This window comes from Trachypithecus francoisi, unplaced genomic scaffold (genome assembly GCF_009764315.1).
Source record: "Trachypithecus francoisi isolate TF-2019V2 unplaced genomic scaffold, Tfra_2.0 Lachesis_group6, whole genome shotgun sequence".
NCBI lineage: Eukaryota > Metazoa > Chordata > Mammalia > Primates > Cercopithecidae > Trachypithecus > Trachypithecus francoisi.
In genome coordinates this window covers 40711623-40726554 of record NW_022681471.1, presented here as the reverse complement: position 1 = coordinate 40726554, position 14932 = coordinate 40711623, and the positions used below count along the sequence as shown (strand labels likewise).

The window sequence follows — 14932 nt, the reverse complement described above, 5'->3', positions numbered from 1 at the left end:
ATGGCCCAATTCTTACTTTTTTTTTTTTTTTTGTCTGTGGGGAACTGTATTACGTTAGGAATAGAGAAAAGTAAAGTTTCTTGTTTTTTTGTTGCCCTTTCTTGCTCAAGTGCTATTACCACAACTACTGGCACTCCATGGTCTATGTGCCACAGATGCAGCAGCAGCAGCTTCATGTAGAGAATTATCCAGTCTATACTGAGCCACCTCTGATAGATCCAACCGTTCCTCAATTCTACAGTGAGGTGAGGAGAGAAGATGGCACACAGGCGGAAGCATCAGCAAATGGTGAGTATGTAATGAGATTCCAGCAAGAAAGACAGTTGGATTTTATTGTGTGTAGTTCAGTAATAACTTTCATATGTTTCATCAGGTCCATATACTACACCAGTGATTCTCAAAGCATGATATGTGGACCTCTTGTGGTCCCTAAGACTCTTTCAAGGGAGTCATGAGGTCAGAAGTGTTCATAATAATACTAAGATTTTATTTGCCCCTTTCACTGGCTTGTATTTTCATTGAGGGTATAGAAACCAGTGATGGGTAAAACTGCTGGCACCTAAGCACAAATTGGTAGTGGCCCCAGACTCTGCTAGTAATCAGTGTTTATCTCACTGCCATACACCCATGGTACAAAAATGCCAATCTTATTTTTTTTTGTTTAATCAGACATTTTTACTAAATTTTTATCCTTGAATAGTTGTATTTTTCTTTGTGACAAAAATGGAACTACTTATAAAACACTTCTGCATACTAAATGAAGTATAATGATTAACTTAAGGAAAAAGACTTGTGCTATTAAGTTATGAGTTGTACTTGCTGACTTGAAAGAAGGATAAATTATCATTATTCACACTTAGTTGATCTGGTCGGCATTTTCTTAAGTGAGCAAAGTGAGCCTGTCACTTTAGGATAAATAACTAGTAATATTTGTTTTCAAAGATACAATTTTAGCTTTCAAAAAAAATTAGAGTTTAGGAAAACATTTATTTTCCACCATGAGCTTGACACCTTACCACCAACTGAAACTCCTGTAATAAGTAGAGCTGAATGTAGTTTCTTAAATTGTATGAGGAAATGTGTCAACATTTGGAAGATCTGCATAACTCAGTGAAGGAGGATTTTGACCTTTGAGGAACTACCACTTATGTAGTTTGGGTGTAGCATCAAAGAATATCTACAATTATCTGAAAGGCTAGGTATTCACTTCACTGAGCCGGGTGTGGTGATTCACGCCTGTAATCCCAGCACTTTGGGAAGCTGCGGCAGGTGGATCACCTGAGTTCAGGAGTTTGTACCTGACTTGCCAGGCTTGTTACAAGAACTAATTGGGACCTTATGTATAAGTATGCTATTACCTGGTGCATATTAGGAATACTACTTTCTCTCTTCCTTCCCTGTTTAAAGCATATTACATTGTCAGTCTTTTTTTTTTTTTTGAATTTTGTGCAATATACCTTCTATAGAGCTATTTTTAGTTGTAGTTAACTATGAGGCAGTGGCAGTCTTAATTTCACAGAGTTAATCTAAGCCCAAGTAATGAATTTTTTTTTTTTTGTCTAATGTGTATGCTCGTTATAGCAAGATCAAAACAGCATTTATTTCCACTGGAACTGACTCGTGGCAAAAGTGCTATGAAATGAAAATTTGATCTTAACGACATTCAGGAAATGACACTTTTAGGGTGCTCTTCAGAATTATACTTTCAGGTATAGACCAGACTGTCCAGACAGCTGAGTTTTTCATTGCTAAATGGTTATTCGGATGATGTCTCTTGTAAAACTATTGGATAACTCAATTGTGACCACCTCTTATAAGAATTTAACTAGAAGGACTCTAGAGAATATTTATGTATTTAGCTTGTTGATACCTAAATCATCCCAGAAAGATAGCTGTCTATAAGTTGAATAGATTTGACACATGTATTTCACAGTTTTTTAATTTGGAAATTTTCGTATTTAGTCATTTGTATTTAAAGTACTCCTGCTGCAATTGCTGTGATCTTTCTTATAGTTAATAAATTTTATTTTCACACATAAGAACATCCACTTATGTTGCATGGGGTTCTGTTTTGGTGACTTCTTGTATGTAAAGTAGACTGTATGCATTCTTTCTTTCAGATACTTTAACGAATGCTGATCCTTCATCTGTCCCTCATGGAGCAGTCTATTATCCAGTAATGTCAGATCCCTATGGGCAGCCACCTTTGCCAGGTTTTGACTCCTGCCTCCCAGTTGTGCCAGATTATTCCTGTGTTCCCCCCTGGCATCCAGTTGGTACAGCATATGGTGGTTCTTCTCAAATTCATGGTGCTATAAATCCTGGGCCAACTGGCTATCTTGCTCCATCTCCCCCAGCTTCTCACTATGTACCTCAGGGTATGTAAGATCCAGCAGTATGAAGTATTCTTGCACTGCCATTTTCTTGCTGTTTTTGTTTTTAGAAAGTTTTTTATGTTAGTGGTTAAATGATTTAGGTGATTAGTATTTACTATTGTATTTGTCTTTAAAATTATTTTATCTTTTGATTTAAAATAGTACTTTAAAATAAAGGGATATTATTTTGGGCTGTGACTAAGGAAATTGAGATGGATGTACAACTAGCCCCATATTGAGCATACTTCATTGTATTCAGCTGTTTTCCTGTCAGCCATTTGTCAGCTTTATATTAGCTGATGGTACCAATTGATAAAATGAATATAAAGTATTTCATTGGTTCAGAAATCACACATCATATTAAACCATGCAGAATTGGAATAACTTCCACTTTTTTCTAGAAAGTAAAACCAAGAGCCTTTGCTTCTGGGTAACTCACTTAATATTAAATTAAAGAGTTCTTCAGGTTTCTTGAGAATTGTCTGAAGCCAGTTGCATTCTGTGATATCAGTTTTGAAGGCACATGGTTCTCTGCTTTAGATTTATCCCATACCCTATTGTTTAATACTGGATGTATGTAAGTGTTTTACTGCACTGTATTGAATTGGTGTCTTTTGCACAGTTAGCAGTAAATAAAAATTAGCATTTAAAATTGCCAAAACAAGTGGGATTTTTTCTTTTTGCGTTTTCATGTCAGCAAAGAGTACCGGACGTTTGATTGTTTCAACATGTTTTTTTCTCTGGCATTTTGGTTGTCAAAGAATGTGAATTTTTAGCATGAACTAGTGGGGAGTAGTTGCAGAGCCACTTGAGATGTTATTTAATCTAGAGTCATTGAAGCGCATACTACCATATCTATGCCTTTTCTCTGGAAAATGTTTCTTTTGTGTGTGTGCATGTTTTTTAAAGCATCTATAACCCTCTTATAGAACTTTAGACTTCTCATTGTCCTATACTTTCAATAGTTATAGGGGCCAAGGGAAAACTCCTTCACCCTCTAAAGGTTCACCGAAAGCTCACAAAAGGCAGGTAAAGAGGAGAAAGGGCATACAAATTTTAATGTGTACACGGGAACCTTCAGAATGAAGACCCAAAAATACAGGGGAAATTGTCCATTTTTATGCTTAGGTTCAACGAAGTATGGACAGCCATGTAGAAATATAATTGGACAAAAAGGGTATGATCTGCTAATGGACTTGAGTAAGGTAAACTCAACAAGGCTTATTCGTGTTCTTGGCCTCTCTGAGCACACATTCCTTCCTTCTGGGTGTGGGACAGGATCCTCTCTGGAATAGGGGGTCTTATGACAGTCAAACCAGGTAGATCAGATAAATTTTTTTATGGCCAGTTTTTACACAGAAAGGTGGAGTAATATTTTTAGATTTTAGAAAAGTTAGAGTAATATTTTTAGGTTTTGTGGCTGGCTTTCAGGAAAAAGGGGTTCTGGTTTCTATGACCCACCTTGGGGAAGAGGGATTCTAGTTTCTATGGCTAGCTTTGGGGAAGAAGGAGACTGAGACAGGAGGGCAGGAGAAGGTCAGAGAAAAACTTGCTACTGAGGCCTTCATTCGGGGTTATTGTTTTCTGAGTCCAGACATTGTCACATCTTAACCGTTTTTGTATTTAGACTTAATCTTGTATCTCTGAAGGCTGGCTTGTCTTTGGCTTGCTGTGAGATACATTTCATCATCCTTTTTTGCCTTCTCCCTTTCATCTATCTGAAGACCACAAGATGTCCTGTATTGATCAGTTCTTCTCTGAGGGGAAAATCATCCTGAATGCTTTGCTCTGTCTCACCTGACAAACAGCTATTTAAAAAGTGTTCTTTGGTTGCCACAAAACCTATTTATATCACTTTCTTAAAAGGTTATTTATGTTTGTGAATCAGTCTCTCCTTTCCCCCTGTGGCTACACCCTGGCCAAAAAGAACAATTTGAGACATCAGGGCTTGAAGTACTTGAACAGTTGAAGGTACTGGAGTGGAACATTGCAAAGAAGATGTATCTTCAATGTACTGTTCTCAAGATGATTGATATTGATGAGTTCTGAATAAGCCAATGTAGTAAAGGGTTCTGCTTCATAATAGTACTGATTGGATTTGTTTTTGTATCCTTGATTTTAAGAAGGCCTTGCACTACAAGTTAGCATCTGACAACTTAAGGTGGATGGCAGTGCACTAATGTTTTATAACAACCAACTGTGTGTATTAGTGTTTTAACTTCTCTGCTAACCTCCTGGGTTCTCAATTTATGCAGCCTGCAAATTGTGTTTTGCATAAAGGTTTATTTTAGTCAAGCTTATAACATGGAATAGCCCCTTCCCAACATTTTTTGAATGTGCAAACATTTCTGAAGTATACATAATTCACAGAAAGTGATTGTCCTCTGTCTTCAGCTGTCAGTGGTTCACTAGCTTCTAAGGGGTGTTTTAGAAGATTGTAGTCTTGAGAATATCGGTTTGGAATTTGGCGGGTTTTGAGACAAGCACATCTGCCTTAGATTTCCAGTAGATTTTTTTTTATTTCAAACTTTACATATGCTGCCTTGCCTTGTGCTCTATTACCAATTAATGAAATTTAATCATGATTGGCATTAACGTAACCTGGAAGCAATGTGTGTACTAGATTGTGAACTATCAATTGAGGTCAGTGTTTATGGCCTGCTTAAATCATACAAGTTCTCTTTGTTTATGTATTACAATCAGTCTTCTCTAAGAAATAATCAAGGAGTGAGTCCTGGCCTTCATATTGTTGGGGTAGAGGTGAGGGTAACCTGTACTGCTGCAGAAGTCTTCAGTCTTTCTTGGAGGCAGCTGCCAGGTAAAAAGGAAGTGGTTTTTGTGATGAAAACCAAAACAAAACCCTAACACTTAATCACCATATAGGATAAACATAGTGGTAGACTTCTCCTTTTTACAGATTACCTCTTAAGTTGCTCTTGTTACAAAAGGTATCCTGTCTTTTCTCTGCTTTTAACCAAATTTCATCCATTTAGAATTGTTTAGGGAAGGAAATATAAAGGCATTGTAGTTTGTTTGGAACCCTTACAGCCCCTTCTTGACATGAATCTGGTTACGCTAAAGGTAAATAGCTGGATAATTTCTCATAGCCAGGAAAAATAATTAAATTCATTTGTATGCTGTATATATTCTCAAAACTGATTGTGGCTTTCTTTTTTTTTTTTCATTGAGACGGAGTCTCACTCTGTCGCCCAGGCTGGAGTGCAGTGGCTGGATCTCAGCACACTGCAAGCTCCGCCTCCCGGATTTACGCCATTCTCCTGCCTCAGCCTCCCGAGTAGCTGGGACTACAGGCGCCCACCACCTCGCCCGGCTAGTTTTTTGTATTTTTAGTAGAGACGGGGTTTCACCATATTAGCCAGGATGGTCTCGATCTCCTGACCTCGTGATCCGCCCGTCTCGGCCTCCGAGTGCTGGGATTACAGGCTTGAGCCACCGCGCCCGGCCTGATTGTGGCTTTCTGCCTTGATTAAGAGCAGATGAAAACATTGAGTTGGTTTTACTGTTGAAATGTAAGACTTACGAATTTAAAACAGCTTTCATTTCCTTAAAGCTTATAATCAAGGCGTAACCTTTGGATCTAAAAGCTTTGGATTTAAAAGAATAAACAAATCATGGGATTTTTTTTTATGTGAACACCAGACATTCAGAACTTAAACAAATCTCCATAGATAATGAATGATATAGTCTATTGGGAAGGGTGGAGCATAAACTTAATCTAGACTTTTGTAAATCTGGGCCAAATTTAGTTCATTTCATATGAAACCTCTTTAAGGCCTTTTATTTACGTTTATAATGAAGAATTCATATAATTTATATCAGAATTCAACAGAACTAATATGAGCATCCCTAATCTGAAAATCCGAAATGCTGCAAAATTTGAAACTTCTAGAGCACTGACTTGCTGCTCAAAGAAAATGCTCTTTGTGGCAATTTGGAATTTTGAATTAGGAATGCTCAACCAGTAAATATAAAGCAAATATTCTCAAACCTGAAAAAGTTTGAAATTCCAAACACTTCTGGTACCAAACATTTCGGATAAGGGATACTCTATATAGCAAGAGACAACCTCTTGTTTCCCTCCATCCTACCTAGATTGTTAAGTTTCAGTAGGAGCAACTTGATTTAGAACACTTGTCTTCTCTTCCACCTCAATGACCAAAGGCAGTTTTCCCTAAAATACTTTTCAGGGACATGGAGGGTGCCTGTGTGTGGGAGATGTAGCTTCAGGAAAGGATTGACCTGAGTTTAGGTAATGACCTGCTGTGTGACTAAAACTGCTTTAGAGTGATTATAGGAGGTGCTTCAAAATAATTTCAGGATGAATATTATAGATGAAAGAACACTCGCTTAATTATTCCATGACGCTAGCTGTGTGTCATTGAATAATTATCATTGAAACTTGGGTTCATTATGCTATTTTGTTTGAAATTTTTGATAATAAAAACTACCTTGGTAACCTGCCATCTGGAGAGGAGATGTTTGCTTATGAAGTTAGTATGAGTTTGGGTTTTTTGAAATGTTATCTTGAATCCTGAAAAGAATTAAACTTATAAGGTTATAGAGAGGCTGTCACATAAGGTCCGCCCTTTAACACATCTGGAGTTTTGGGGAAAGCTATGGGATGGAAAATGGGTTCTTGAAATTCTGTAATTAATATTTGCTAGCTACACGTAAAACCAATTTTAATAAACACATAGCATTTATTTGTAGTGGAAACTAATTGAGGTAAGTGAACCAATTCAGGTTTTACTGTTTCAGTAATTGTTTCCCCAATAATCACCACTTTTTTTTTTTTTTTTTTTTGTGAAGGAGTTTCCCTCTTGTTGCCCAGGCAACAATGGTGCAGTGGTACGATCTCGGCTCACCACAACCTCCTCCCCTTCCCGGGTTCAAGTGATTCTCCTGCCTCAGCCTCTGGAGTAGCTGGGATTACAGGCATGCGCCACCACACCCTTCTAATGTTGTATTTTTAGTTGAGACGGGATTTCTCCATGTTTGTCAGGCTGGTCTCGAACTCCCGACCTCAGATGATCCACCCACCTCAGCCTCCCAAAGTGCTGGGATTATAGGCGTGAGCCACCGCACCTGGCCGATCACTACCACTTTTGAGTTTACTTTTTTTCTTATGGCCGCTGGTGAGGGGTGATCTTAGAAACAAGAAAATCTGACTATTGTTTAGTTTTTTTCCTGGTAGGTGTCTCTTGCCACTGAGTAGACCTTTTGTGAAGGGGGTGGGGTCATTACAAACAATATTGAGGTTAAACTGAATCAGTTCTTGTGAATTCAGACCAGTCAGTGAATAAAAAGGTTAAAATCTATTCTAGCCAAACATTATTGGTTCATAGTATTGATTTATTAGTGTTATATAGATGGTCAGTCCCCTCACCCTAATTAGCAAATCTTTCTTGCAGAACTTTTGACTCTTTTCGGACTATATAATACAGGTTTTTCCAAATTGTTTGCAGAATTGCTGAAAAAATTCTACCCTAATACTAGACTTAAACTAATGTTTTATTTCCTTTCTCTGGTATATTGGCTACCTCAAAGTGAAAATTTTTACGTTCATAAAAAGCTATTTTATATTCAGTTGTTTTGTTTGTTTTAGCAGTTGAAGTTTGTTCGATTTTCTTTAATTCCTTTTAGCTCTGCTAAAATAGCTTCAACTACCCGAGAAGTTTTTCCTGTCCTGGTTGTTTTGAAACATGGCATAGGATTTTGTTAATTTAGTTCTTTTTCTTTACTCACTGCTTATTTTTTTTCCAACATTTTATTATAAAAATCTTTTAAACACAGAGAAGTTGAATGAATTGTTTAGTTAACATCTGTATATTTACTACCTAAGTTCTATACTTAACATTTTCCTGTACTTGCTTTTTCACATATCCATCTATAAGTCTTTATTTTTGATGTGTTTCAAGGAAAATTGCAAACTTAAGTACAGATTACCTGTTGTAAACATTTCATGCATATTGTTAACTAGAGTTCAATAGTAGTTATTTTTTTCTTTTGAGGTAAAGTTTACATGCAGTGAAATGCACAAATCTTAAGTGTTGGATGCAGTGAGGTTTGATAAATACTTGTGAAACCCAAACCCTGATCAAGATAACATTATCATCCCCAGAAAGTCTCTTCATGCTTCTTCCCAGTCAAATGTTTCTATCCCATTCCCCTAGGTAACCACTCTTGGTTTTGATTTTTCCCCAATAGATTAGTTTTCTGATTTTCTAACTGTACATAAATGAAAGTATATGCTCTCTTGTATAAGACTTCTTTCAGCATAATGTATTTGGAATTATGTTGTGTGTATCAAAAATTTATTGCTGAATATTATTTCATTGTATGAATATGCCATAGTTTATCCTTTTGGTGGACACCTGGGCCGTTTCCAGTTTTTACATATTATAAATAAAGCTTCTATGGATATTTTTCTGTAAGTCTTTTTATGAGCACATGTTTTCATTTATCCTGGAATAGAATTGTTGGGTCATAGGTGAGGTGCATGTTTAGTTTTTTTTTTTTTTTTTATGAGAACTGCAGGACATTTTTCTCAAGTGGTTGTACCATTTTAAACTCCCATTAGCAGCATATGACAGTTCCAGTTTCTCATTACCATCAGCATATGATAGTGTCAGTGTTTTTATTTTAGTCATTTTGGTGGATGTGTAGTAAGTGGTATCTCATTGTAGTACGTGGTATCTAATTTGCATTTCCCTGATTGTTTTTCATATCAAGCATTTTTATGTGCTTGTTCGTTTGTATACCTTTGTGACGTGTGTTCACATAATTTATGTTATTGCATTATAGAAGTTCTTTGTATAGGCTGGTTGCAAATCTTTGTCAGGTATACTTCTGCTTATTTTAATTATCCTTATCTAACCAGTGTGTAAATGTTGTACACTCATTTATGCTTAAAATAATTAGGCCAGGACTTGCGGGTGAGTTATTTAGCTGAAAGTTAAGCTTTTCTGATATGCTAACCAGTGCCCTGCTGGTATAAAAGTTAATCAGTAAAATAAGACAAACTTCAGGAATCTGAATTAGTGGAAAGCTAGTTGCTGAAAAGTCTGTTACTACAAAAAAAATCTGAAGGAGAAATGTCAACTGATTCTGGAATTATTGCTCAAATGTCCTCAGATGACACTGGTTTAATCATGACCAGCTTAACCTCCGTTTATGTTTTCTCACTGTCTCATAGATTCCAACTGTTGTATGCAATAGGTATCATACTTTAAGTACTCAGTGAAGAATAATTAATTTCCGGGATCGGGCCTCTAAGGTTTTTCGATGTAAGCTATAGCTTTAAAGCTGTATTAGTCTCTTTACTTCAGCCCATAGTTCTTATAAATTATTATTGAATTCTTAATTACTAGTCAGCTTTGTTTAATGGAAGATACAAAAATCAGAATATTTATTCTCATATACTTTTCAAAATATATTGGACTGTGGAGGTCTCCCGTTAGTGTTTCTACTAGGCAAATTACATTGTGAAATCTGTTGTTCATAAATGTTAATAATAGGTGGCTACAAATGATTACACTGAAAAAGGGAGGAACTTAACACCTTAAATCTGAGTTGTCACACATTTAAGGGAAAAAAAGTAAATACTTTATTTTATTGATACTGAAGCTAAAAATACACAAAATTATTTTATTGTACCAGATTCTTTTTAATACATTAAGATTGACACTATGCACTTACAGAAAGTGTTTAAATAAAAGTGATAGTTATTCAAAGAGATTTCCACTTTTAAAATACTCTTCAAAGCCAATGCCATTTACACAGACACATTTGGAATTTTCCCTTTTCATGATTATGCTCGAGGTGTATCATTTTAAACTGAAATTTGACATACTTTCTCTATGGTGATATGTGGTTGGGGCTGCCAACTAGGTTTAGAAGATGAATTACACATAGCCCATATTTTCTAGTATTCTCCTTCCTGCTACCAAATATTAGCTTGTTGCTGCAGACTGCATTCATTGTTTTGAGTAGAAAGAAACTCCCATCCCTAATTTCAACCCCATTTTTTAGAAATATGGAATAAATTAAATCCTGTGAAGAGTTTATTGTTCTGTTGAAGAGTACCTCTGGGGTGCATTCCTATGTTATAAGAAACAAACTAATATGTATTTGCTTGAGAGGGATGTGTTTGTCCTTATCTGAAGTATCCTGGGGAAAGTCTGTGTCTTTACTATTGAGATAAGATGAAGCTTTACTTTTACTTTAAGGTAATAATTTGAACAGTTAATTTTAAAGTTAATTTATCGAATTGAATTTCCTTTTACACTAAACCACAGACTAATGTGTTAACCCTTTGGGTTTAGAGGACTCTTCATGTGCTCACATAATATTCATTTTGGTGCCATTGGTCCCAATTATCCTGTTAAGACACTTGAGAATTCTGTCTGCTTCTCCTGCCCAAGTACGATAAGCACAGTTATCACTGATTATTGGACTACAGGTTACTTTGCTTTGGATATTTAAACTGATTGCTTAATATGTTTTACAAGGAGGTCCTGCAAGGTGTACCACAACATGATGAGGCTATACTTTAAATACTATGACTAGATCTTATACAGGAAATACCTAATCTGAATATGTGACTTTCAAATGACCTGAACATATTCAGCTAGCTGGCTGCCATCTTCCCATTAGAGTCTCTTTCCATTGCTTCTGCCACCATGGGTTCTTATGAGTCCAAAATCCTCCCTTCTGTTCTCTATGGAGGTTAGTGGTTTTTCTTTACCATCCCCCTCCCTGATAACAGCCTAGTCATCAGAGCCTCCTGTCATTTCTTAAGGATCAAATAAGTTTGAGGAGTCAATTCTGAGTTTACAGAATAAGCCATTGGAACACAATGCATTTTACTATTTAAACACAAATGTTTCAAGGGTTAATCATTATGGTTGTTCCCAAATCAGTGAAGCTTCTCTATCTAAATATATTGCTCTTTAAGGTGTTCTCTTCAGGAGGCTATGTGCTTATTCATGTAAGGCTGCCACTGCTCCAAGCATAATTGAAACTAGATTCCAGGATACAAAGGGGAGCAAGGATTCTTGAGGGGGTGATGGAGATATTCTATAACTTGATTTTGGCTGGTGTTTCCAGGGGTATATACAACTCTGAAAACTCACCAATTTGTATACTTTAAATGGATGCAGGTAATTGTACATAAATCATTCCTCAATAAAGTTAATTAGGGGAAAAAAACTAGATTCCCAAGAGCAGTTCCAGATCCCTTACAAATCCCACAAGAGACAGTCTCATTATTTTATAATTGTGCCTATCAAAGTGCCTATTGTGTAATAGCACTTGAAAAAATTTTTTTGTTTGTTTTTTTGTTTGTTTGTTTTTAACCAGAGAAAGTGGTACTCATCTTGACCACTGCATGTTTTACCAAGTGTGGATCTAAAATTACTTTTGGCAATTTCTAAATTCCTAAAAATTTAATCTTATAGGATCATGATTTTCTACCATTGAGGATATTCAGAGATTGTACTGTGGACTTTGAAAGTCATTTCGAAAGCACAAGTCCAAAGTGGGTTGAGTAATGGCAGCATCATTAGAATATGGGTATGGCTTTTCAAGGTGACTACTTTAAAGGACCACATTCATTTGGGTGCATAAATTCTGGTATGTTTATGAAAATATCAGTCATTATAATCCTATTTTATGTTTATTTCAAATTTATGAGGCTAAAAGATGACAGCAGATACATAATCTGACTTTTTGCCATAGTACCCTTCCTTAATTTTAGCTTTCATTTCTTTTTCATGTTGCTTTGACAAACCCAGTTTATTTCTTAGATAAAATTTGAAGAAAGTGATCTTTCCAATTGGCTAAAATGTACATATTTATAAAAGCCTATCTGTGGTATTTCACTATGGGTGTGGTGTATTGAACTTGTATTTACAGTGATCCCAAGGTTGAGAACTTGTTAACACCTGAAATTTAACCCAAATGTGACCCAAAATTTGAAGAATGATTTACAGGTAGTTCTGCTTTCATATATTGTTGCAGTTTTTGAATTTAATTAAAGGAGAAATGGTGATGTTAATGTTTTAATTAACCATTTTAAACTGCATTTTTTATTCAGGTGATTCATCTCAATTTGGTCATCCAAAAAATTGACAATTTGGTGATTTAGCCCCATGTTTTAAAGTGCATATCCTCATTCGTCCTTACTTCAAAGGCTTTTCCAACTGTCTCTTTACTACACTATCACCATCTAAGTTTCCCAATCCCAGCAAAAATCCAAAGCCTCCTTTCTTCCTTCCAAGGGTCAGCATTAAGAGTTGTGTAAAACTGGATAACTGTCAAGACGGTTCCTAGGTTGGAAGGCAATTGGTGGCAATGAGTATTTTGGGGATATATTGAACTTCTGGGAAAAGATATAAAATGGCCAATCCCAGCTTAATTGTACTTTCAAATGGTTGGCTGCCTTAGGTTTAAATAAAAGGCACACTGCCACATATTCGTTCAAGTGCCATTGAGGACAGTGCCTTTTTTGTGTATGTATGTAAGCTCCTGGGATGTTAGGTTGCCCCAAAACCTGCTGAAGTCAAAGGGCAAATATGCTGAAAAATTGTGAAAATGACCTCCACATTGCAAGCCATTCTAACCTACTTCAGTTAGTCTTTTTTGGTTCTATCAAGTTACTGGAGTTATAAAGAAAGTTCTTTGAGGGGGAAGAGGGTAGGACAGATACATGCTACTTTGATGGATGTATGACAGTTGATTTCAATGATCAAAAGTTGTGGGCTGTTGTTCCTACGGAAATTGTTTGCCATTTATTTGTGTAGTAACAGGAAGCCTCTAGAGCTTTCACAACTTTTCACATCAGATAAGAAAACTAGCTTTTTGGCATAAGGGCATTCCACTTAGTTTTATATTTAAATATTATAATTCTTAATATGTGTATGTCTCTCAGGTACCACAAATATTGATGGTATAGCTTTAGAAAAAGAATGAACACAGATCCAATAATCAAGTGCAAGATACAAATCCACTCAAGTTGGGGATAACACAAATAGCCTAAAGATGCTACAGCACACTGGCTTGCTGCCTTTATCATTCCAGCCGTTAACACTGTTTCTTAAACATTACATTTTCTAAAAGTAAAGCTCTCACAAGGCACCCACTAACACCTCCTCTGGATCACCACACAATTGATGAAAATCCTAGGCCACGTGCCAGCGTATGAATGAATATTAACACCTCAAGTATGCATCAAATCTCAGGTATACAGTAAATCTGAAGTATGCAGACTTACTTTATTTTGCCAAAAATGCGTATATTTGAATCTTCCAGGTAAGTTATTCTGACCTAAATGCTTTTTCTTTTTAACAAAACCAGGAACCTCAAATTTTGATAGCTCTCAATATAAAAGTGCTACGGAAGATGCTGTCATGGCAGTTCATTTTGGCAATTCCTCACAGTTCAGGAAATGTCTCCATTGAAAAGCTATTCTTGCTTCCCTCTCTTCAAAATGATCTAGTAATTACCTAAAGGGATAAAGGGCTAAGGGCAGAACAATCAAATGCTATTAAGTTTTGTTATGTGTGTGTATGTATATACACAGACACGTTCTCACTTTTACAGACATCCCTCAAAAGGCAAAGCAAGCGAAAACCCACATCTGTTGGAAAAAAGTTACTGGAAGGTTCATTGGAAATATAATGGTAACAATGTTTCTCTGTGCTAAAGTAAAGCTCACATTCATTTGGGATACTCAGATCCCACTGTCGAGTTCTCACCAACAAGGATATTTGGAGCAATTATCTAGATAAAGTAAGCTAAAGAAACAATCTAAAATATCCATAGTTTTGAGGCAAAGCTGCAGGGGTTGAAGGTAGGGAGAGTGTGAAGTATGAAGAGGTTATTTAAATGATCTGAACACTTGAATCAATTTGCATTGACTATGTCTATATGAGCAATCTTTTGAAAACTTGATTACCAAGAAAATACACTCATTTTTTTGTTAGGTACCTTTATGTATTTATTTTTGAGACAATCTCGCTCTACCGCCCAGCCTTGAGTGCAGTGGTGTCATCTCTGCTCACTGCAACCTCCGCCTCCCAGGTTCAAATGATTCTCATGCCTCCGCCTCTCAAGTAGCTGGGACTACAGGCGTGTACCACCATGCCCAGCTAATGTTTGTATTTTTAGTAGAGACGGGTTTCACCATGTTGGCCAGGCTGATCTCGAACTCCTGGACTCAAGTGAACCACCCACTTTGGCCTCCCAAGGTGCTAGGATTACAGGAGTGGGCCACCACGCCCAGCCTCAATTTTTCTTAGGTACTTTTAAACAAAGGATTTGCTGCCTATCTTCAAGTACTTTTTACCTGATGATTTAACAAACCAAGGTCTGGAGCACTAAAACTATTAGTCAAAACACCACTCGAGTTTCACCCACGATGCAACGTGAATGCCAATGGTTATTTGTATTTTCAGGCTAAGGTATGGCCTCATATTTATCTCTAAAGTTTGCACTGCCATAAGAACTATAAAGTTCTTTTTGGAAAAGGTATTAAG

At 36.5% G+C, this 14932-nt stretch overlaps 1 protein-coding gene across 12 annotated transcripts in view; it reads left to right on the top strand.

Annotated features, from left to right (window-relative positions):
- Positions 1-3036, top strand: part of ALG13 (ALG13 UDP-N-acetylglucosaminyltransferase subunit) — an 89359-nt gene extending 86323 nt beyond the window's left edge. For 10 of the 12 annotated variants that reach the window (XM_033200876.1, XM_033200875.1, XM_033200883.1 and 7 more), the window contains 2 exons: positions 111-288; positions 2121-3036. In XM_033200876.1, the coding sequence (XP_033056767.1) occupies positions 111-288; positions 2121-2386 (444 nt within the window). In that variant the 3' untranslated portion in view covers positions 2387-3036. The remainder of the gene's footprint in view (positions 1-110; positions 289-2120) is intronic. The other 2 variants (XM_033200882.1, XM_033200877.1) reach the window with 1 other exon arrangement.
- Positions 3037-14932: the final 11896 nt, after the last annotated feature.